Raw genomic sequence first — 19,921 nt, forward strand, 5'->3', positions numbered from 1 at the left:
CGTCGGATAAGGAAAATCGCTTTCGAACGTCCACCTACAGGTGGAAGCAGCACCTTGGTTAGCCAAGTTAAATGCAATTATCGTATAATGACCGTCGAACAAGCTTGAAGAGTTTGTCAGGCTTCGCTGAAGAGTGAAACTCCTGATGCGTGCGTGCGTGCGTGCGTGGTGGGTGCAAGTGTATATCTTGGTTACAGCTACACAGAGAGCCTCAGAACAGCCGTGATTTTCCAGCCTTCAAGTTGCATCTGAAAAATATTATCAATTGTTAGAAAATTACTATAAAATATGTCACTTCTTACGTTAAATATATTATTTTTTAGAGTGCAATGTATGAAATGTCTATGCAGTCTTAATCTACTTGTAGTAAATCGAAGCAACGAAAGTTCTTCATGCTTTATGTATGGCACGACGCCACGAGGACACGATCACATGTATTACTCAATAGAAAGCGAATCGTTCATACGTTGAATTTTTATAGTAATTTGCAATCGATGGACATCATCATTAACTAAACGAGTCGTCTAATAACATACTAAGCACCTTCGCAAGATTTTAATAATTGTAATGTGAACCTTCTACCTATTTGACTGAAGAATGAAGAATTAAGATATTCTGTTTATTCGTTCGTTCATCCAGTATCTTTCTTTTGCAATATTACATTTCGACAGACATTGACATAGTTCCTTTCAACAATGCGACCATAGGTATTTAGAACTTTCTTATTATAATTAACAATGTAATTGCTTCGACCTCGTTCGTTCATAGAATAATAATTAACAATAATAATTAACAAACTCTTCCTTAGTTCGATTAAAAAGAAATATCACGTTTACAAAAATGAAGTGTGTTATTAGCTCGACAAACATGCCTCGATAAACAAGAAGAAAAAATATCGTTACACGATCTACCAATCGAGCGAGTAACACGTGAATGCAACCATGCAGGTCAATGTATCGGATGATGATAGTTTATGACACTGCCTATTAGAAACGTAATTTCACCTAGATAACGCGCATCGCTGGCTACGGATAGAAACCAATTTCACTTTCAAATTGAGATCAAACGTATCTTGCCCGCAGACTCGTGTGTTATAACAGCGGTGATGTTTGTTTCGCGAACGCCACGTGGTATTTGGTTTTGCGCTTCAATATTTACACGTTCGTGAATATACTAACTAGACGATAATATATTGCATCGACAGACAGAAGACGTTCAACTTCAATTGGAAACGGTGAACTTTAACTAATGACAACACGTATCTAACATCTTTGCGTATCTAACATTTAAAGACATTTATCTTTTCTATAAATTAATATAAATTGTTGCGTGTCACAGAAAGTCTGTTACAATTTGATAATATTTAAGTACCGCGAAATACCATTTGTGGCATATCATTTCGAGTCTCAAGGTCTTATAAAAATGAACGTGACCCATTTTTCAAAGACTAAACGTAATTTCTAGAACAAAATCAACGAGAAACGGACGTTCCGTGACATTCAACCAAACAGCCGATTAAGCGTCGAGATTTCACTTAGACAAGGTGCATCATTGATCGTAAAGTCGAGTTTCACTTTCGAATCGGTATCGTCTGCAATGCATCCATGTTCTTATACCCAGCACGATGCACACGAGTATCCCGGAAGTTGATCATTTTTCTACTTACATATATACATTTCGAGAGCTGCCGCTGGAAGATGATGTGAAAATTTATAGAAATTCCGGAAGATATCCGACCCAGCATCCGCGACAAAATTACACACGGTTATATAAGCAGTTCGTGGATTTATAATCCATACGAAACATGGGAAAAAAGTTGATGTTCCTTTGTATATAAAAACAACGCGCGGTTATGCATTATTAACGAGTTCCTTTCAGGGAAAGCGCGCTTCTGTCTTCCCAGAGGATACCTTTTTTTCTGAACAATACTCATTGCTTCAGTGAACTCTGTTTAATATGTAAACTGCTGTAGGGGTCACTGGTGACCGGCAGTTGCTATTATATTAATAATATAGAACAATTAATTGAAAATTTTTATTTGAAAATTAAAATTACCTATTTCTCAACAGATGTTCACAGCCTTTGCTCTTCAGAGAACGAGTTAAATAGCCATTCTGAGAACTTGAGTCTTCATTTTTCGTTAATTAGTTTAAGAATATTTTCGCGGAAGCCTCTTGAACCTCTCACGGAACTTGATACACCGGTTCGAAAACTGTTGATTCAAGGAGTTTCTTAATTGGGTGCAATCACGTTGCCGCATCGAACAGTTAAGTTTCACTCTCGACCTGGTAGTTTCGTCTTCTCTGCATCCTCTACTCTCTACTCGTTCGTTACAGCGGAAGCGTGTGCAGGCTCGGTTCGTTTTGCTCATCGAAAACCGCCAGCTCTCGTGCATCTGTTTCTCTTTCGATGCGGTAAAGGATGTCCCCGCGTTACATGACCGTGACTTTCCCGTCGTGGAAATCGTCTCGTGACCAAGTACCAGGAAAGAGAAGACCGAGTCACATGGGAAGAGGGTAGCCGTTTGAACCTGATGACCTCGGAGATACGTGACACGCGTTTCCTTTCGATTCCACTATCCATGGTTTCACTGGTATCACAGTCTGAAATGTGCAACGTTATATTAGAATTCGATGGAGTTTCTATAAATTGTATAAATGGAATTTACTTCCATAGATTATTTCCTGAAGTGTAGAAATGCATCAATACCGACATGGATGATTAATGGTTTTCGTTGATTGATGTATGTCGTGCGCCAAAGTTCTCCAAGTCAAAAGCATAGTTCAACTTCTTTTCACTTAACGTTACTCTACACTGACAAAGCATAAACTTTATCGATCCTCTATGAAACTATAAAAGACATCGTAATCCCTCGCCTGACTTTTAACAACTTGACATCTGTCGATAAACTAATGGGATTATTTAGATGGTATTTAATAGCGACACTGATTTGGCGTGGAGAAAATCTAAGTGGATTTATTCAAATATACCTGATTGCCTGCTCCTTTAAAGAGTAACGTGTAACATTTTTCTAGTAGTATCACGTTTTTTTAGAAAAAATTCTAGCTTAAAATAAAACCACTTGTCACTTGAGATAATAACGTTTCCTGCTTGTTGAGAACTTCATGAAGTTGTTACAATATGTGAAAGTTGATCCTGCTTGCTAGACGATTAGCGCATTCTGACACTCTCCAATGCCACTCTTGACAATTACATTTTATGTCTGATCCCCGTGTTTCTTTGTTCATTCTGGTTTTGAAATCTCAATTTAAGATCTCACAGCGAAGAAAAGGAACCTCCAATTCTGCAGTGGTTTCCTGAAGCTTATAAGAGCGACGCATCCGGTTTTCTTGTGCATCCTAAACAGAAAAATACACAATCAATATTGCTTTACAGTCTTTGTAAAAAAATTCCGATTCAATAAATAATAATTTTTCAGTACATAATTTTTAAATACATTTTAAATACTTAGACGATTATGAAAGTTTTGAATTAAGAATAATTCCTTTAATAACGGAGCGCTTGTCGAGATAATTTCTATAATCCTTTCCTCAGTGGCTCATAAAAGGAACTGAGGCGTTGATGTCGACCATTTCAACGAAATAGATTCGCACGGTCGCTTTAATTGGCGAAAATACTGGGCAACGTGCTAATTGACAATGGATGGCGAGTAGTAACGATTAGGTAACGCGATAACCGTTTGTTTATATGGCAATGTGAACGTGCGCGTGTTCGACCGCCCCGGCATGAAATCATCTCCGACGCGACGCCTTTCACTGGCGCGAAATTACACTCGTAAAAAGTCCAAGACAAATGAAAGGTTTCCGATATAGAAGAACATAATTGTACCCTGAGGATTAATAAGAAACTAATCGGTTTTGCGAAGAAAAAGTTAGACGCGCGTACAAACTGCGAGAAACGCGTTTTCATTAATTCTTGAATCCTGAAGAATATTCTTCTGCGGCTACGTCTTCGTAAATATCAATTGAATCCTAGATGCGTTTCTATCCTTTCCAGGAGATAATTGAAGATGATTTAATTTACGATCCTTCGCATTTTTCATTTAATGGTAGAAAGCAAAATGTTATGATCGCGAAGTAAGAAGAAACCGTAGACCCGAAAGATATGTATCGTGCGTAAAATAGGAAGGATAAAACTTTCTTCTATACGCTGCGAGTCGCTCGTTCTCTCAACGGATTGTATTGTGGGTTGTTCGAGATAGGGGCACGGCGAGCGAGAAGAAGAAATCACAGACGCGACGACGGTGAAATTTGTGTAAAGATTTAAACTGATTATCCATGACTTCGGTGAGACACGCAAAAACATGGTTTCAAGAGAATTGATGCACAGGAAAAGTGGAATGACATTCCTTCGAGATGACTGACAATAAGTGCAGAGTGATGCTTCATTCTAGAAAGAAGAAATGTTGAGCAGCTTCAAAATTTAAATTCATTACAGAAATTATTTTTTTAAATGAAAATTATGATATTGCCAGCTTCCTTAAAAAAATATAGATGACACAGTTAACAATGGAACTGAAGTTTTCTAAGAAACTGTCGCAATTGTTTGTTTTCCATGAAAGTTCAGTCGTCGAACGTAACCCAAATATCGAACAGCTAGACATTTCGAAAAGCGATATCGTCGGCTACCTTGAGGGACGGACGTTTAGAAAGTGAATCGTAGGTACTCGTCCATAAACCTGACACTTGGAGTGCAAATAAAAATTTCTCAAATACATGCTCTTCTATTTACTATCGCGTCTTTGGAATGTTTCAAACGCCGTTCTTCTACTTCTGCCCACGCGTTACCACTAGCTATAACGTTTCCTCTTCCTGTAAATCACACTTAGAAATTTCTAGGGTTGGTCCGCCGATTCGACACCTGCATCCTGTTAAACATCCTGGAAGAATATTATGCAAATTAATCAAGATTTCTTTGCATGTTAAAAACAAAATTGATTAAAATAAAAACAGAAACTAAACAGGTGAAATATATATGTTCGGATTTTTTACTTCAATAAGTACTGGAATGGATCCTAGCAATTTCATGTACTCCCAGTTGTCTGGCTCTCTATCGTAGAGTAAAGGAATTCGCTTTCATTCGACGAATACATATACAATGACGATGTATCTCGTGCGAATTTAACCACTTATCGCTTTCAGCTTGTTAGCAAATCGAGCCGAGTGACTCGTCACAGTACTTCCTGAAACATCGTTCAGCTTTCAAGTTCTAGAAGCATCAAATCATTCGAAATAACTCTAAAATTCTTATTTTAAATTACAAAATTCATGAAGGTTCTTCTGCTGAAATATATGGCCGATTATGTTTCATCCTCCAAAGGTGGTAGTTCTAGGGTTCAGCTAAAAGGAACAGAGACAAAATGTTTGATTCTTTTCAGTCAGTTTATCATTCCGTTAAATTGCAAAATTGATCCAGTGAAATTGACCTGTATCTCGTAATTGCTCGCCTCCGTAAAATTTGCCTCGTAATTCCTTGGATGGCATACTCGTTGCTTTTACGTTATAAATTTTCTTCCTTTCAGCTTCGGTATGTACTTTCACCCGTGCAGGTATTCGTGATTATGAGCTTTTCAAATAAAACGCAACACGGTCTCGTCAGAATACGATGGGTGCTGTTCTTTTTAAGAAGATTCAATCTTGCGAAAACTTATCGGTCATAACACGGAATGAAGAATCTTCCGGGGGACCCCTGATTCTCCTAAAAAAAAGAACATGTATATCTTCTTTACATATCGTGACAAACTTTTAACGACCTTGATAAAAACATTGAATTATGTAAGCTGATTATAAACACGATGTAGCTTTGTCGACTGGGATTAAATCACTTAACGAGCAATAAAACTGTAAGATTTCGAGTCGAAAGTTAATGTTTGAATGCCTAATTAATGAAAGAGGAATCGATAGAAATCGTGCGAACTCTGGAAGCTTATAATCATTCATCGCGAAGGGGAAGAAGATTGTGTCTAGCAGCGATAATTAGCTTCCCGATTTTCCACGGCGACACTTTTCACGCTTTTATTATAATTATGCATACTTCACGTATCTAATGCAGCTTATATAGGTATTACTGTTCCAAATAAAAAATACAATAATACTTTAATTATATGAAATTTCAAATTTGTTATTCCTGACATCCCCAGGAGAAGAATGACCCTTTTGAAAGCAAAGTGAAATTCACCTGTGGGACAATGAACTTTTACCATTTACTATTTCTATCTCTCGATCTCTAACATTTCTTCACCGATCCTCCCTTCAGGGCAATCTTCACCAAAGACAGAATACATGAAAGGAAAAGCGGCAATGGTCCAGCCCCGGGGCCTTCCCGGAAGAGAAACCCGGACAGGACCGGCGCGGCGCGGCGCGGCGCGGCGGCGCCATTCTGAAATCGATTAAACCGTCTACAGAAGAAAAAATAAAAGGATTCATCAAACGCCACGGTACCGCGCTCGATCTCTTTCCACCACTCTCTCGTCGTCAGGTAATCTGGATCACCAGGTATAACCTTGCCGCATAACCTTGCCTCCCCGTGAACTTCGCCTTTGCCGGACAGAGCCGTGTAAATAGCAACAGAACGAAACCGCTTGACTCGCTCGACCGGATCATCGTGTTCCCGATCACTTTCTCCGGAACGATGGGCAACCGTGCTATCAAGTAAGATCGCCAGGTTCGTAGGAGGTGGACAACAGCAAGGAAGAAGGAGAACGGACGTAGCGATGGGTTCAATTTTCTCTTGATACGATGGAAAGTATTCAATTAATCTCATGGGAGTTCAACACCTAAAATATAATGTAACTGGTTAGATTGAAACCAACTTATAGATTATAAGATGAATTTTATCAAATTAATTGGTACTTGGATTCAGAATTTAGGGAGAAGACACGAGTGTACTGTTGCATACATTCATCTCAAGATCACCGACAGACAGGCAAAGATCTGAAAATAAAAGGATAATATAAGTTAAAGAGCGAAATAAAAGTAAAAGTCTTTTTGCACAATGAACAAGATCGGCCCCATCGCTATCCAAGGTACGAGCTTTTCGAAACGCGAGTCCGTTGGGACCCACCACCATCGCGACTTCCTTTCCTCCAACTATGCGAACTACCTCCTCCACCAGGACGACTTTACCACCACCTTCGCAGTATCTGGCCCAGCACACCACGATAGCACTGGGGGAGGAATACGCGCCTATATAACTACGGCGTTCCGCTGATTGGGCGAAGTAACTTACGTTTTCCTGCACTTAGGGAACAAGAGTACGCAGCCCGAGCCCGACGGGCGGCATTGCGAGAAAATATGAGGATTCGCCCGGGATGCGCGGTCAGTTTCTATTTAAATAAGTCTCAGTTATACTCTAATATAAACCTGGTGACGATCGTAAGCACCGCTACGACCGTTTGATTGTTCTTCAACGATACTACTAAAAAGGGGGTGCGCGTTCGGTTAGAAACGGTGATGCATCGAACGATCATCGTATCTGGAGTAAGTAGTGAGTGTCACGATCGACGAATGGTGATCAACCGATTGTCAAGAACGTCGTGTTTGAGATTATTTAAAGATAAATACCGATTACCATTTACCGATTGGATGAACACTGAATGCTCCAGACACATTTTGTTCAGGGGGTTGATGCAACTTCAATTCTGTAATGTAGATTGTAATGCGAATGTGTTGGTTAATTTAAATCATAGTTTAATTCACGTTTTAGAATTATTTAATTTGTATTACCTTGTTATTTCAGGAAACGTAACGGTACCTTGCCGAATACAGAATTGTTTTCAGAATAGATCATCTTTATAAATGTATATTCTTTTCTTGATACAATAATTTCTTCAACAAGCATCAAAGGAATCGAGAACATCAAAGGCGAAACTGTAAAATGCTGATCACTGCTCATCAATGAACGTGTTTGCTTGGTTATCGACGGCTAGTTTCGAAAGTGATTCCATAAACGAATAACTGTTAAGAGTAACATCGAGAATGTTATCGTGAAAAAAAGAAGAGATTTCTCTATGAGCGCCAAGTGCTTACCTAAATAGAACGAACACGCCAAGTTGCACAGTTCAAATGTCCATTAAGACGATACGATCGGTGAAATTTCATATCCATGTAATTATCTTGTTTACAGGCTGCACTAGCGGTGCTACTGCAAGTCGCTCTGGTGGCGAGCAAGGCATTGGACCAGAATCAGCTGCAACAGCAGAAGTCTCAGCAGCAAATACCGTACGTCCCAAAGCTTGTACTATATGTATAATTATCTACCAAGATGTATAAACATCTTAGCAGAATACTAATTAATTATGAAATCATTGTACGCAGATATGGCACAGTGGCTCAGAAGCGATGGGGTGGTGACGCAGGTGGTCATGCAGGTGGAGATGTAGGTACCGGCTATGGTGGAGACTTCGGTGGTCACGGTGGAGATTCAGGAGGTTACGGTGGTGACATTGGCGGCGGCTTTGGTCATTCCGGAGGTGGTGGTGACATTGGCGGTGGCTTTGGCCATTCTGGCGGTGGCGATATCGGAGGTGGTGACGCCGGTGGAGCAGGGGACGAACACCACGATGACCATCATCACGAACATGGTTACTGGAAGAAGAAGCTGATTTGGAAACCAGGCTGGAAGAAGATCTGGAAACCGGCTAAGAAACAGATCTGGAAACCTGCGTGGAAAAAGATCTGGAAGCCGATATGGGTGCCAACGCAGAAAGCTGTATGGAAGGACATTCAGGTACCAGCTTGGAAGAAAATTTGGAAACCCGTATGGAAAGAGATCCAAGTACCAGTGTGGAAAGAAATTCAAGTACCAGCGTGGAAGAAGATCTGGAAGCCTGTTTGGAAGCCCATCAAGGTTCCAGCATGGAAAGAAATACAGGTACCTGCATGGAAAAAGATCTGGAAGCCCGTTTGGAAGGAAATTCAAGTGCCAGCTTGGAAGGAAATTCAGGTACCCGCTTGGAAGAAGATTTGGATCCCAGAATGGGTGAAAATTGGCATTCCAGGTGAACATTACCACGGCACCGATCACCACGGCTGGGAGTACACCAGTCACGACCTTTGGAAGAAGAAACTGATCTGGAAGCCGCTTTGGAAAAAGTATTGGAAACCGGCTAAAAAACAAATCTGGGTACCAGACAAGAAGCTGGAGTGGGTAGAAGCTTGGAAACAAATCTGGAAGCCAGCAAAGAAACAGATCTGGGTGGATGACAAAAAGTTGATTTGGAAGGAAGAGTGGAAGCAAATCTGGAAACCATCTAAAAAGCTTATCTGGGTACCTGATAAAAAATTGGAATGGAAGGAAGCTTGGAAACAAATCTGGAAGACGGACAAGAAGTTGGAATGGGTGCCGGATAAAAAGTTATCCTGGAAGGAGGCTTGGAAACAGATTTGGGTACCTGCCTGGAAAGAAATCTGGGTACCAGCTTGGAAAAAGATTTGGAAACCCGTCTGGATTTCGGAATGGTTCCCTGCAGAGGACCATCATCCGCATCATCACGGATGGGAGGATCGAAAGGACAGTCAAGCTCAAGGTAGCCAGGTTGTACCGTACAGTTCCGAAGCATCAGCTAAGCAGAACGCTCAAGGCCAGCAGCAACAACGTCAGGTCGATGAAAATAAGGTCAGGTGGGACAGATCGTCCAAGACGGAAGCTCCATCGCTCAGCCAGGACTTGGTACCTCCACCAGCGCCGACCAATCAAAGCAGCGCGAACTTTGCGTTCCCAAAACGCTGATAAAATTGAGTAAAGCTTGTACAAACACTTTTTTCATAGAGTATTGTAACATAAGCCGCTGTATATATTACCTTACTTGTACGATAGATAAGTTTTAGGGAGTTAAGTTTCTGGAGAATCTAATCGACTGACACGGCCCCTTCTTCCCAGTTGTTTCATTAAGGTGCTCACGTATCATCACCCTAATGCTAAGTTCTATCATTATGTATATTATCTTCTTCTTTTTATACACGTTGTTGTTACCTTTCTTTGTTAACCACTGCCGTTAAAAATAAAGTTGAGTAATATTTTGTTACATCCTTGTTGTTATTCCAGCACCGTCCTCCATCGAACGCTGCAACGCAAACGAAATTAATAGAAATCAAATTGTAAGTTACGAAATTTTTCCAACGAAATATGTACTACTATACGTACAATCGCAACTTGGGCTTCAAATTGGGGAAAGTATGTATAAAGGATCTAATCCGTCGGTATTACCAATAAAGTTCCCTAATATTTCGTTGACACCTCCGCATTACTGTGTTAAGCTTTGTCATTGCGCGTTGCCCACGCTCGACATGACGCAACGTGGCTAGGAGCACGCGGCTGCCGCTGCGAAACCGGAGAAAGTCGTATCTTTTATGGAAGGAAGTCGGGGCTCGGGGCCCGTTGTATGTATATATGGAAGACCTCGACCGTGGAGAAAGTGTCCGTGCACCTTCTTACACGCTCGAACGTTTTGCCCACGTATTACACACGCGTCTGTCTACCACCGGCATAAATTAATCCGTGCCAGCGTACTCACTCTCCTCCTCTGTGCGTTATCCAGCCGCGGCCATAGTAAGTTAAGTTCTGGGTAATGGGCAGAATCGACGACAGGAGAAACTTTTGCTTCGATCCAACAACCATCGAGGGTCAGACTTTTGCATCGTGCGTGTTGTTTGATCGCCGCGGGAAAAAAACTGGAGAAATGTCGTATGCCAGTATTTTCTAAACGATCTCGACACCGTGCTCGTGATTTTCACTTTGCGTCAGAGTTTCTACCCGTTTGTCGATGGAAACTTATGAAAAACACTATTTCAATAAAATTATTTACTTACATTTTCATCTCTTTACTTAATAACATGTCCCTGAAAATATATTTCGTCTTACGTTAAACAAACAATCAACTGGAGATGTTTAAACGATTTAGAAGGTCGCCAATAGCTTCTGGTTAAACTCTAAAATAAACTGTTCCACTTGCTATTTGCAATTGACCTGATTCTATCTTCCATCGAGTTCCTTTAACGCTTCACTGTAGTTTTTTTTTCTTTCTTTTCTTCAAAGTACAATTGCGAGTGTTTTCAAGGTCGTTTCTCTAAGATAATTCTTATCCACGTTCTTCTCGCCTGCAAGCCCTAGTCAAATGGAAATCTCGCGTTTTGAATGGGTCACGATAACGATCGATTTTACGCAAACAGAACAATGTATCTGGAAATATTGCTCGTAAAACATACCTGTTCAAGTACACCAGATCGAACGTGTTGTTTGCCATTAAAACACTTCGCCGTACCGATGTCAGTGAACTGAACGATTTTCTGAAACGAAACAGAATATAATGAAAGAGGCTCTCTTAATTCAAAGAAGGGTTAAAACAATGTTGAACAATTTGATTCAGACAACTTACTTATAAAATAAAAGAATATTCTAGAAACGAAGTTACTTTCCAAAAACTTTCTACAAAAGCCAATCCGAGCGATGCGTTGTGGGCGTATCGAAGGTATTCTCCGCATTGCGGAAGGTCAACATCTACGCAAATAAATCCAAAACTATAATTAAAGCGAGCCCGTGAACCTGTGGAATCGTGTCGCGTTTTCTCTGTTGCTCGTTGAAAAGTAAAACCAGTTTAGCTGCAATTAGCTGGCCCGATCAGGAAATAATTCACCGGCGACTTTCAAAGTTCACTCTACTTGCTGTGCATTCCTCTTACATCGCACCCTCTTTTTTTTTTTTTTTTTTTTTTTTTTTTACAGCGTGTAACTAAAACTAAAAGAAGAAATATAACTCGTTCAATTGATGTAACTTGTATCGACTTGAAATAAAATTTTAGATAAATAAATCATGTTTTTATGAAATAAAACAACAAGCTTCTTGATATATTTCTCTTCAATCATGACTAGCATAGTTATTATTCTTCGAGCCGGAACTTCTGTTTCCAGAGAAATCAAATTTTTGCTAAAAGTCTTCCGCGTAGAGAGTCCAGTGATCTCATGTATTTTGTATTCGAAACGGAAGCCATTAAGTATGCGTTGCCAACAAATTGCTCGTATGAAAATGAACAGAAATTACGAGAGTACGGTGTTTCCCTTTTCATGAGAATAAATAACACATTGTTGGTATATCAATGGAGGCATTGCTTTTTTTTTTACATCTCATTTCCTATGGTAAGTAGAAAGATACTTAGAATTACTATACAATTCCAATAATCTCACTGTATAGTTTATCATTTGTATTCCTGAAAATTAGAATAAGATTAGAACAATTTTTTTTTAATAATTGCATTTAAATTAATTTGTCCCCTTACTATTTCTTAGATCTTCATCTTTATGTGATTTCTATACTAATTGAAGATAGGCATTTCTTCTACATTGTTACATATCTAGCAACTCATCATCAGAGTTCTGCTATATCAGAGCTAGAAAAAAGACCGATACCGCTTCTAATATATATAATATAAAGCAGGGAAGAGTACCATGAAAAGGACGTCTTCTCGTACAAAAAGATATTTTCGTCAGAGGCCATGGGTGTCACGGCGATAATATCACAGGGTGGCACCAGAATCTTTTTTTTCTTAGCATACATATGTATATATGCGTTGGTATAGTAACTGCATTCGAAGTCACCGAATCTGAACTATCAGTGTTCACGAAGATGTTCTACGCGGTGATTTGTCTTCTCCTTGTTCTTTTCTGTATCTTCTGCGTCTACGATTGCTTCAAGCCACAGAATTATCCTCCTGGTGCGTTAGTGTGCGATATAATCTGTGATTATCAGGAACTCGGGAAGTTTAAATTATCAAGTACTCTGAATTTAAACGGAACATCTAATTGAAATTTTTCGAGATCGACTAAAAATTTTGTTAGTAATGTATTGGATTAATAGAAAAATGTTGTCATATTTGAAATAAATGTATAAAAGTTAATACTGTTTAAAGATTTAGAATTACAACGTAACATCAAATATACGACGAACTTTTGCAATTAATCTAATACAATCTTTGAATAGAAATAAAGAAAGTGTGGTAATTTACTATCTTCTCAATGTATTCATGCGTTCTTGTGTAATATGCGAGTAGGCCCAAAATGGATGCCACTGATCGGTTGCTTCTTCACCTTTCGACAACTGAAGCTGAAGAATGGCTACGTTTACTTAGCATTTCACGAGCTAATGAAAAGTTACGGTCCGATTCTGGGTTTGAAACTGGGAACACAGAAGGTGGTTGTGATCTCGACGCATGATCTGGTAAAGAAGGTTCTTCTTCAGGACGAGTTCAATGGCAGACCGGATGGATTCTTCTTCAGGGTCCGTGCGTTTGGTAAAAAACGAGGTGTGTAAAGTATTATCAGTTTTATTTAATAATAAAACATTGATATACTTTGGATCGATTGAATTCCGACAGGAATTTTATTCGCCGAAGGGCCAACGTGGGCGCAGTGTCGTCGTTTTACGATGCGTCACCTCAGGGCATTTGGTTTTGGCCAATCAATTATGGAGAAACAGTTGATCATTGAAGCAGAGAATTTCGTAGATTATCTTCGTCGAGCTAGCGCGAAAGGTCCGGTGCCGATGCACACGGCATTCGATGTCGCCGTTTTGAATTCCCTTTGGTCCATGCTTGCTGGCCATCGATTTGACTATAACAATGAAAAACTGATGGAGATACTTGATGCTGTTCACGGTGCCTTCAGGTAAACATACTCACGCGACAGAACCAGTAGCATATGCGTCCAAGTCCACATATGTGTTGGTATCCACATACATATTTAACTTAAAATCTCTTCTATCATTAGACTGATGGATACCATGGGCGGTATCGTGTCACATATGCCATTTTTACGTTTCATTATACCAGAATTATCCGGTTACAACGAGTTAATGAGAATTTTACGAAAGCTTTGGGGTTTCTTAGACGAAGAGATCACCATTCACGAGAAACAACTGTCTGATAACGAGCCTCAGGATTTAATCGAGGCATTTCTTTTGGAGATCTCGTCTAACAGAATAATCGATGATTCGATCTTTGATCGTGAGTCATATTTTTAATCTGCAAAAAATTTCAACAATTACGAAGCATTACGTGGCAAGAAAATTAATTATAATTTTCTTTTCTTCTAGGAGAAAACTTGTTGATCGTGTGTCTCGATCTTTTCTTGGCTGGCTCAAAAACAACAACAGATACTTTAGCCGCCACTTTGCTATTTCTATCTTTGCACTCTGACTGGATTAAAATACTCCAAGAGGAACTAGATAACGTTGTCGGTAGATCACGATCCCCAGCTTTGAAAGATTCTTCGTCATTGCCGATGATGGAATCGTTTCTTGCAGAGGTAAAATTCTATTATTATAATTACCATTATAATTCGATTCAAATATACCATTCCCATGTTAGGTACAGAGATATTTAAACCTGGCACCTTTTGGACTACCTCATAAGACCATGAAAGACGTAAATCTGAATGGATATCACATACCTAAAGTAAATACCATAAGTATCTTATTTTTAGTGCCTGTTCCGAGTATAAGTATACACGTATCTGTATTATTTTAGGATACAATGATTCTTCTGGACTTCCATAGTGTCCACAATGACAAGGCTTATTGGGATCATCCGGAAGAGTTTCGACCACAAAGATTTCTTGACGATACTGGCCGATTTTGTCCAAATAGTGCAAGCATGATTTTCAGTTTAGGTGAAAAATTACTTGTCTGTTCTTGTTTCAAATGTATTCAAATTAAATTCTTTCGTTTTAGGCAAAAGACGTTGTCCAGGAGAAATGCTGGCTCGTTCAACCTTGTTCTTATTCTTCACCTACGTTGTATATTACTTCGATATCGAAATTTCACCAGACCATGGAAAGCCAGATCCGAACGGCTACGATGGTTTCACCATATCGCCAAAACCGTACCATCTGAAACTTACTTTAAGATGATTTGGCAAACTATGATTCTGTATAAAAAAAAAAAAAAAAAAAAAAAAAAATAATAATAATGAACACAACTATAATTTATATACATTTTCACATTTTTAAGTGAGAGAAATGATTAATAAAATACGTAAAACAGTATTAGGTATTTAAATAAACGGTATAGAATTTATAAAATGAAAATGAAAATGAAAAGATCTGCTAATAGGATATATTTCTGTACTTCGAACGGTACCCTAGTTAACAAGAAAATATTTAGCACCGACGTTGAAGACTTAATATAAAAGGGCCGAATCGCCACGTGACGTGGGGGCGAAGGTACATTTGGACTTCTGCGAAACGAGCCGATTTCGTTGAACGAGTAAAACGACGCGTAAAGCGACGTTCACGTAGCAGAAACAATAAACATTATCCGCGAGAAAAATTTGTTGAAGTCAAATAAACGTGCTGGCTGTCTAACAGCTTGAACTACGAAGATCGAGAACTTCGCGTTCTGGTATCTTTTTTTTTTTTCTTTTCATTAGAATCACGATTAACCAAGCAAAAAAAAATATATAATTTCTTTGCTGTACCTTTATTGTTTTTTCACTTTCTGATAATTATTCTAATAAGTATTTAGCATTTATTATGAAGCGTCGTCATAGATACTAAAAATAGAAAATACGATAGAGAAAGAGAACCATAAACCCTATCTTAATTTTATAACAACTTATAAATATATTCATTTAGTTACTGGAAGAGATTGCCTGATAAAAGAAATTATCGTGGCACAACTAATGACTGGTAAGGCTTTGGTGAGATCGTCAGGCCAGGATTAATTTCTAGGGAAGTTGGTCCTTTGCCAGGGACCGGAAGTAGGGTGTACTTCTGCATTATGCCAGTGAATAGAAGGAACATCGCAGATTTTGCTAACATTTCACCTGGACATCTTCTTCTTCCTAAATAAGAAAGATAATCAAGGTAACGAATAATAACGAACATTTGTGTAACGAAGGATGTCCTTCGCATCTCACTTTGTACCTTTTCCAAAAGACAAGGAGTTTACATTCGGTTCGAAGACTCCATCCTTTATGAATCGTTCGGGATTGAACGTGTGCGGATCAGTATATAGCTCGGGATCTACGTGAACGGAATACATATTTAGTAGTATAGTGGAGTCTTTTGGTATCTTGTAACCCCCAAGGTTTGTATCGCGAAGACATCGTCGTGGTCCAATTATAGGGAATGGTGGCCAGAGTCGTTGCGACTCGGTTATTACAGCTTCTGTATAAGGAAGCCTGTAACAATAAAAAATAAAAAAAAGAAAAAGAAAAAATGTCAAAATCTCACGTATACAACAAATTAAACTGTTCATTACTTTATCTTGTGTTTCAAGTCGGGGAACTCGTCACGTGGAATCACCGAATCGATTTCCTGTTGCAGTTTACGTTGAACGTCCTGATGCAACATCATGATTAGAAACAGGAAGTCCATGGACGTGGCCGTGGTGGTGCAACCAGCAAGGAAAAAATCAATCAATACCATTACCAATTGATCCTCTGAAAATTGAAATTCGTTACCGTGAACTCTTGAAATTATTAATTAGGTAATTGAACAGCAATCACTGTACCGTTGAAAACTGAACTGGAACCATTTTCGCTATACATTTCATGAAGAAACAGATCTATCAAATCGTCGTTATTCTCTGGTGAATATTGGCGCTTGTGTTCATTGATAATATCCTGCATAAAAATGGCCATAATTTTTTAACATAATAGTAAAATGATAATTGATTTACATAACGGACGTACCATTAAGAAGGCCTTGAGCTCGTTGTTCAGCGTTACAAGAAGGTTGTACCCTGAGATCTCGGGTGCAACGTAACGTAACCAAGGGAAAGCGGCTAAAAATCCGCCGTTCATGTCGAAGGCTCGTGCTCGACGTTCCAGCAACTCGGTAAAATACTGTAACCTACGAGTTAACGTTAGAAAGAGAATAAACGATCACAATTCAATGCATTTCAAATACATACATGACCCACTTACTTACTACCTGCTCCTCTGTACTTGCTATGGATCACATTAGAGTTGCTCTAATTTTCTTGACAACACAGAAAGAAATATGACAATTGCATAAGCGTATGTACATAGAAAAAGTAAAAGGGGAGCAGGTTTCATAATTCTTGATTTTGCATTCAACCCTCAATTGAAGAAATTATTAATTTTCTCAATTAAAAATTGAATAAGGAAGGTATTGAATAACACATTTTCAGGTAAAAATGTTGAGTATAAAAAATAAATAGGAGAGATTTATGTACTTTCGATCATCGCCAAATGGTTTTCCCGTCGTCAACATCCAAAGGACATTTATTACAGCAGGCACGATCATCGGTTTCAATCGTTGTACACCCCCTTTCTTCATTTTCTCTAGGATTATATTCAATTCGTTCTTGATCATATCCAACATGTTTTGCTTCCCAAAACCGAAGGATCTCATAGTCCGCATCGTCCAACCACGTATTTCCCTCCATTCATCTCCGTCGTTCATCGTGATACCTAACGTTGATAATCACAATTACAATTACAATTACAATACAATCTTATAAGATGATACATAATGGTGATAAAACTTTTATAGACTCTCTATCATCCGAATTAATAGACGAAGATAACAAAGTTCAGATAAGAGATATATTTGTTTTTCTATGTTTCAAATTACTCTATAATACTTATTAAACTCATAGGAGCGAAGCTGATACCTTGTTTCTTCCCCATATTTCGCATTTCGATAAACGCGTTCCATGGTCGGCCCTCAAACTCCTCGCTTTTCAGTACCTCCATCATACAAGATTCGCTTCCAGAAACGACTAATACCTTATTGGCGCCTGAACCTAGGCTTATCAGGTGACTATTGTATCGTTTCGACAGCTCTATGAAGGCAAAATGCTGTGCTCCCAATTTATGAGTTAAGCGCTTTAGTAGAAACTGATTGCCGATAACCGGCCACGGAAACGGACCTAAAAAAAGAAGATAAAACATTTTTCAACTGACACTTCATTTTTGAATAGAAACTATATAGAACTATTTATTAGCCAAACCGTATCTTGTAAGATTGAAAATTTTGAGAAGGGGGCTACATATAGCATTTAGACTTCCGGTCTGACCGGAAATGGCCGAAAAATCTCGCTCTAGTTCGCTATATCATCTATTCGATGTTAACCCTCGGACAGCGGATGTACCGAGTAATTTAGACCTAATTTAGACCTAATTTACAGTGAGTGTAAAACGTATTCGTAGAGTTTCTTAATCATAGTATTTTGCATAGATAACATTAGATTAACATTAGTTTATCTGGACTCTCTGTCAGCATAGATATTGTTCCACATTAAAATTCAATTATGGTCAATACCGATAACCGTAAAATTGGACGAAAAGATAAGGAAACTATTGAAGAAAAATGAAAATTTGTTATAAATTTACAAAAAATAATGTAAAGCCTTGAATAAAATTTAAAAAATTTTCAATAGATCGAGGTCCACGATCCACCAAGGAATCATTAGAATACTTTTTATACTCACTGTAATTTAAGCCAATCATTGTATATAGTCGTGTAACACGTGACTACCATACAGGAATTCGTTCATTCAATGAAACATTCTTTGAAACTGCTGTTGAATCAGTGAATTAAAGAACGTATATAAATATTGTCGTCTGTGAAAAAGATTTAAACGAATTTTCATATAATCCCTACTATCCGTGTAAATGAAATATTATCTAAAAATACGGGGAAAACAATATTGTTAATAACAATAAATTCACCGGCACTTTAATATAATCGAATAATTTAAAGGAAGAACGTCCAAGAAAATTTTAAATAACGCTATAGTGCCGTGCTACGTTCGTTTGTTTTCACTGTAGTATTTAACGTGTTAACATTAAACCATAATTTCTAAAAAAGAAAAAAACAGAAGGTAACATTAGATATCAATCTGTATCGATCACTGTAATTGAAAAAAATTAAACATAAAATAACTCCTATTACCTGGCGGTTGATTTTTCACTTTATGCTTGACTACCACTAAAATCAAAATCAGGATTATCAGTACCACGGTGATGAACATCACTGAATCGTTTCGTGCACGTAAAACTTAAAATCAATATGCCGATGATCAATGAAAACGTGCGAACTTAAATTGGTTATATATGTGAAGAATGGATGGTCAGTAAGCTAGACGGTAGTAATTCTCTGGCCACGGCTTATATGCCAAATTTCTCGTTTCAATCGTCGCGTCGGATTTTTATGTCCAACCACCGCCGATAACGCGGCTTTTCCGATAAGCTTAAATGCAGGTAAACGATACTCAACTCCTTGCTTATAAGCATATATCAAAGTCAAAGAAATAAAGAAGTGCCAAGTTGGCGATGCTTCAATGAGATATAGTTAGACAAGTTTTAGTGACTGATGTAATGCATTCAATCACGCGTAATGTCACGTAGCTTGTTTAGCTCATTTTCGTTTTAATTCCTTCCATTTAACGATACTCCTATTAACCACCTATATAAATGTTAAAATACTGACAATGATATAACGTTTTTCCTTCTAATTTCTATAAAATATATTCTATATTGTAATATTAAATACTATCGTTAATATACCTTTGTTGTTCTGAATGATAATATAATTATTAATATTTAAACAAGCAAACTGAAAATTATACGTTACAGCAAATATGAAATCTTACACCGGAAGTCGAGAACTCGTGTATAAGTATTTCCCTATATTGTATAATCGAAAAAACTATTTTTCTAGTAGTTGGTACATACAAACATTGTACTCTAAACTTTGAAATAAAATAATGTTCATGTAATATTTATTGTATAGAAAAACGTCCCACAATTATTGTATTCCAATTAATTATAATGTCCCTATATTTTAAATTACGTTATTAAGGGGTCGTTCAAATATTTAAACAATTTTGTATATTCAAATACAACAGTATAAAAAGATTCTAAATATTTCGCTGAAACTGT

General features: G+C 38.1%; 3 protein-coding genes and 2 long non-coding RNA genes across 19 annotated transcripts; 2 read left to right on the top strand and 3 right to left on the bottom strand.

The window, feature by feature from the left end:
* Window positions 1–115: 115 nt before the first annotated feature.
* Window positions 116–8,271, bottom strand: LOC117601017 (uncharacterized). 11 transcript variants are annotated; one of them, XR_013062806.1, is made up of 9 exons: window positions 8,049–8,271; window positions 7,746–7,976; window positions 7,591–7,660; window positions 6,873–6,953; window positions 5,447–6,796; window positions 5,282–5,360; window positions 5,013–5,203; window positions 2,056–4,900; window positions 116–248 (listed from the first exon to the last, which is right to left on the bottom strand). It is a non-coding gene; the product is annotated as an uncharacterized LOC117601017 (long non-coding RNA). The 11 variants fall into 11 exon arrangements; XR_013062807.1 differs by having other exon boundaries at window positions 5,447–5,718; window positions 6,221–6,796; window positions 6,873–7,660; XR_013062809.1 differs by having other exon boundaries at window positions 2,056–3,359; window positions 4,753–4,900; window positions 6,873–7,660.
* On the top strand, window positions 7,262–9,750 carry LOC117600894 (uncharacterized). The gene is made up of 3 exons (XM_034316935.2): window positions 7,262–7,337; window positions 8,146–8,240; window positions 8,337–9,750. The coding sequence occupies exons 1-3, from the start codon at window positions 7,314–7,316 to the stop codon at window positions 9,748–9,750; spliced, it is 1,533 nt and encodes a 510-aa protein (XP_034172826.2). The 5' UTR covers window positions 7,262–7,313.
* LOC143305709 (uncharacterized) lies at window positions 8,486–11,732 on the bottom strand. 2 transcript variants are annotated; one of them, XR_013062816.1, is made up of 5 exons: window positions 11,396–11,732; window positions 11,226–11,306; window positions 10,165–11,126; window positions 9,563–10,084; window positions 8,486–8,606 (listed from the first exon to the last, which is right to left on the bottom strand). It is a non-coding gene; the product is annotated as an uncharacterized LOC143305709 (long non-coding RNA). The 2 variants fall into 2 exon arrangements; XR_013062817.1 differs by lacking the exon at window positions 8,486–8,606 and having other exon boundaries at window positions 9,621–9,746; window positions 9,822–10,084.
* Window positions 11,733–12,620: 888 nt separating this feature from the next.
* LOC117600899 (methyl farnesoate epoxidase) lies at window positions 12,621–14,989 on the top strand. The gene is made up of 8 exons (XM_034316949.2): window positions 12,621–12,727; window positions 13,064–13,315; window positions 13,388–13,676; window positions 13,779–14,014; window positions 14,104–14,315; window positions 14,378–14,464; window positions 14,537–14,678; window positions 14,740–14,989. Exons 1-8 carry the CDS (start codon window positions 12,640–12,642, stop codon window positions 14,916–14,918), a joined length of 1,485 nt encoding a protein of 494 aa, XP_034172840.2. The 5' UTR covers window positions 12,621–12,639; the 3' UTR covers window positions 14,919–14,989.
* On the bottom strand, window positions 14,780–19,916 carry LOC117600907 (putative cytochrome P450 305a1). Of its 4 annotated transcripts, XR_004580551.2 has the most exons (11): window positions 19,547–19,916; window positions 18,933–19,445; window positions 17,650–17,907; window positions 17,209–17,446; window positions 16,703–16,862; window positions 16,522–16,633; window positions 16,270–16,450; window positions 15,933–16,189; window positions 15,646–15,850; window positions 15,485–15,559; window positions 14,780–14,907 (listed from the first exon to the last, which is right to left on the bottom strand). XR_004580551.2 is itself a non-coding variant. In XM_034316960.2 (9 exons), the coding sequence occupies exons 2-9, from the start codon at window positions 19,009–19,011 to the stop codon at window positions 15,672–15,674; spliced, it is 1,464 nt and encodes a 487-aa protein (XP_034172851.2). In that variant the 5' UTR covers window positions 19,012–19,445; window positions 19,547–19,916; the 3' UTR covers window positions 15,025–15,671. The 4 variants fall into 4 exon arrangements, 2 of the variants coding, with proteins under 2 accessions (XP_034172851.2, XP_034172894.2); XR_013062802.1 differs by lacking the exons at window positions 18,933–19,445; window positions 19,547–19,916 and adding an exon at window positions 18,469–18,867 and having other exon boundaries at window positions 15,485–15,850; XM_034316960.2 differs by lacking the exon at window positions 14,780–14,907 and having other exon boundaries at window positions 15,025–15,850.
* Window positions 19,917–19,921: the final 5 nt, after the last annotated feature.

This window comes from Osmia lignaria, chromosome 9, assembly GCF_051020975.1.
Source record: "Osmia lignaria lignaria isolate PbOS001 chromosome 9, iyOsmLign1, whole genome shotgun sequence".
Lineage (NCBI taxonomy): Eukaryota > Metazoa > Arthropoda > Insecta > Hymenoptera > Megachilidae > Osmia > Osmia lignaria.

Coding starts and splice junctions, on each gene's coding strand:
- LOC117600907 (XM_034316960.2), bottom strand. CDS start 19,011: ATGTTCATCACCGTGGTACTGATAATCCTGATTTTGATTTTAGTGGTA. Junction 16,863..17,208: donor CCATTTGGCGATGATCGAAA/GTACATAAATCT, acceptor GTTAACTCGTAG/GTTACAGTATTTTACCGAGT. Junction 16,190..16,269: donor GACTTGAAACACAAGATAAA/GTAATGAACAGT, acceptor TTATTGTTACAG/GCTTCCTTATACAGAAGCTG.
- LOC117600894 (XM_034316935.2), top strand. CDS start 7,314: ATGAGGATTCGCCCGGGATGCGCG. Junction 7,338..8,145: donor GGATTCGCCCGGGATGCGCG/GTCAGTTTCTAT, acceptor TCTTGTTTACAG/GCTGCACTAGCGGTGCTACT. Junction 8,241..8,336: donor AAGTCTCAGCAGCAAATACC/GTACGTCCCAAA, acceptor CATTGTACGCAG/ATATGGCACAGTGGCTCAGA.
- LOC117600899 (XM_034316949.2), top strand. CDS start 12,640: ATGTTCTACGCGGTGATTTGTCTTCTCCTTGTTCTTTTCTGTATCTTC. Junction 13,677..13,778: donor GCTGTTCACGGTGCCTTCAG/GTAAACATACTC, acceptor TTCTATCATTAG/ACTGATGGATACCATGGGCG. Junction 14,316..14,377: donor TGGAATCGTTTCTTGCAGAG/GTAAAATTCTAT, acceptor TTCCCATGTTAG/GTACAGAGATATTTAAACCT.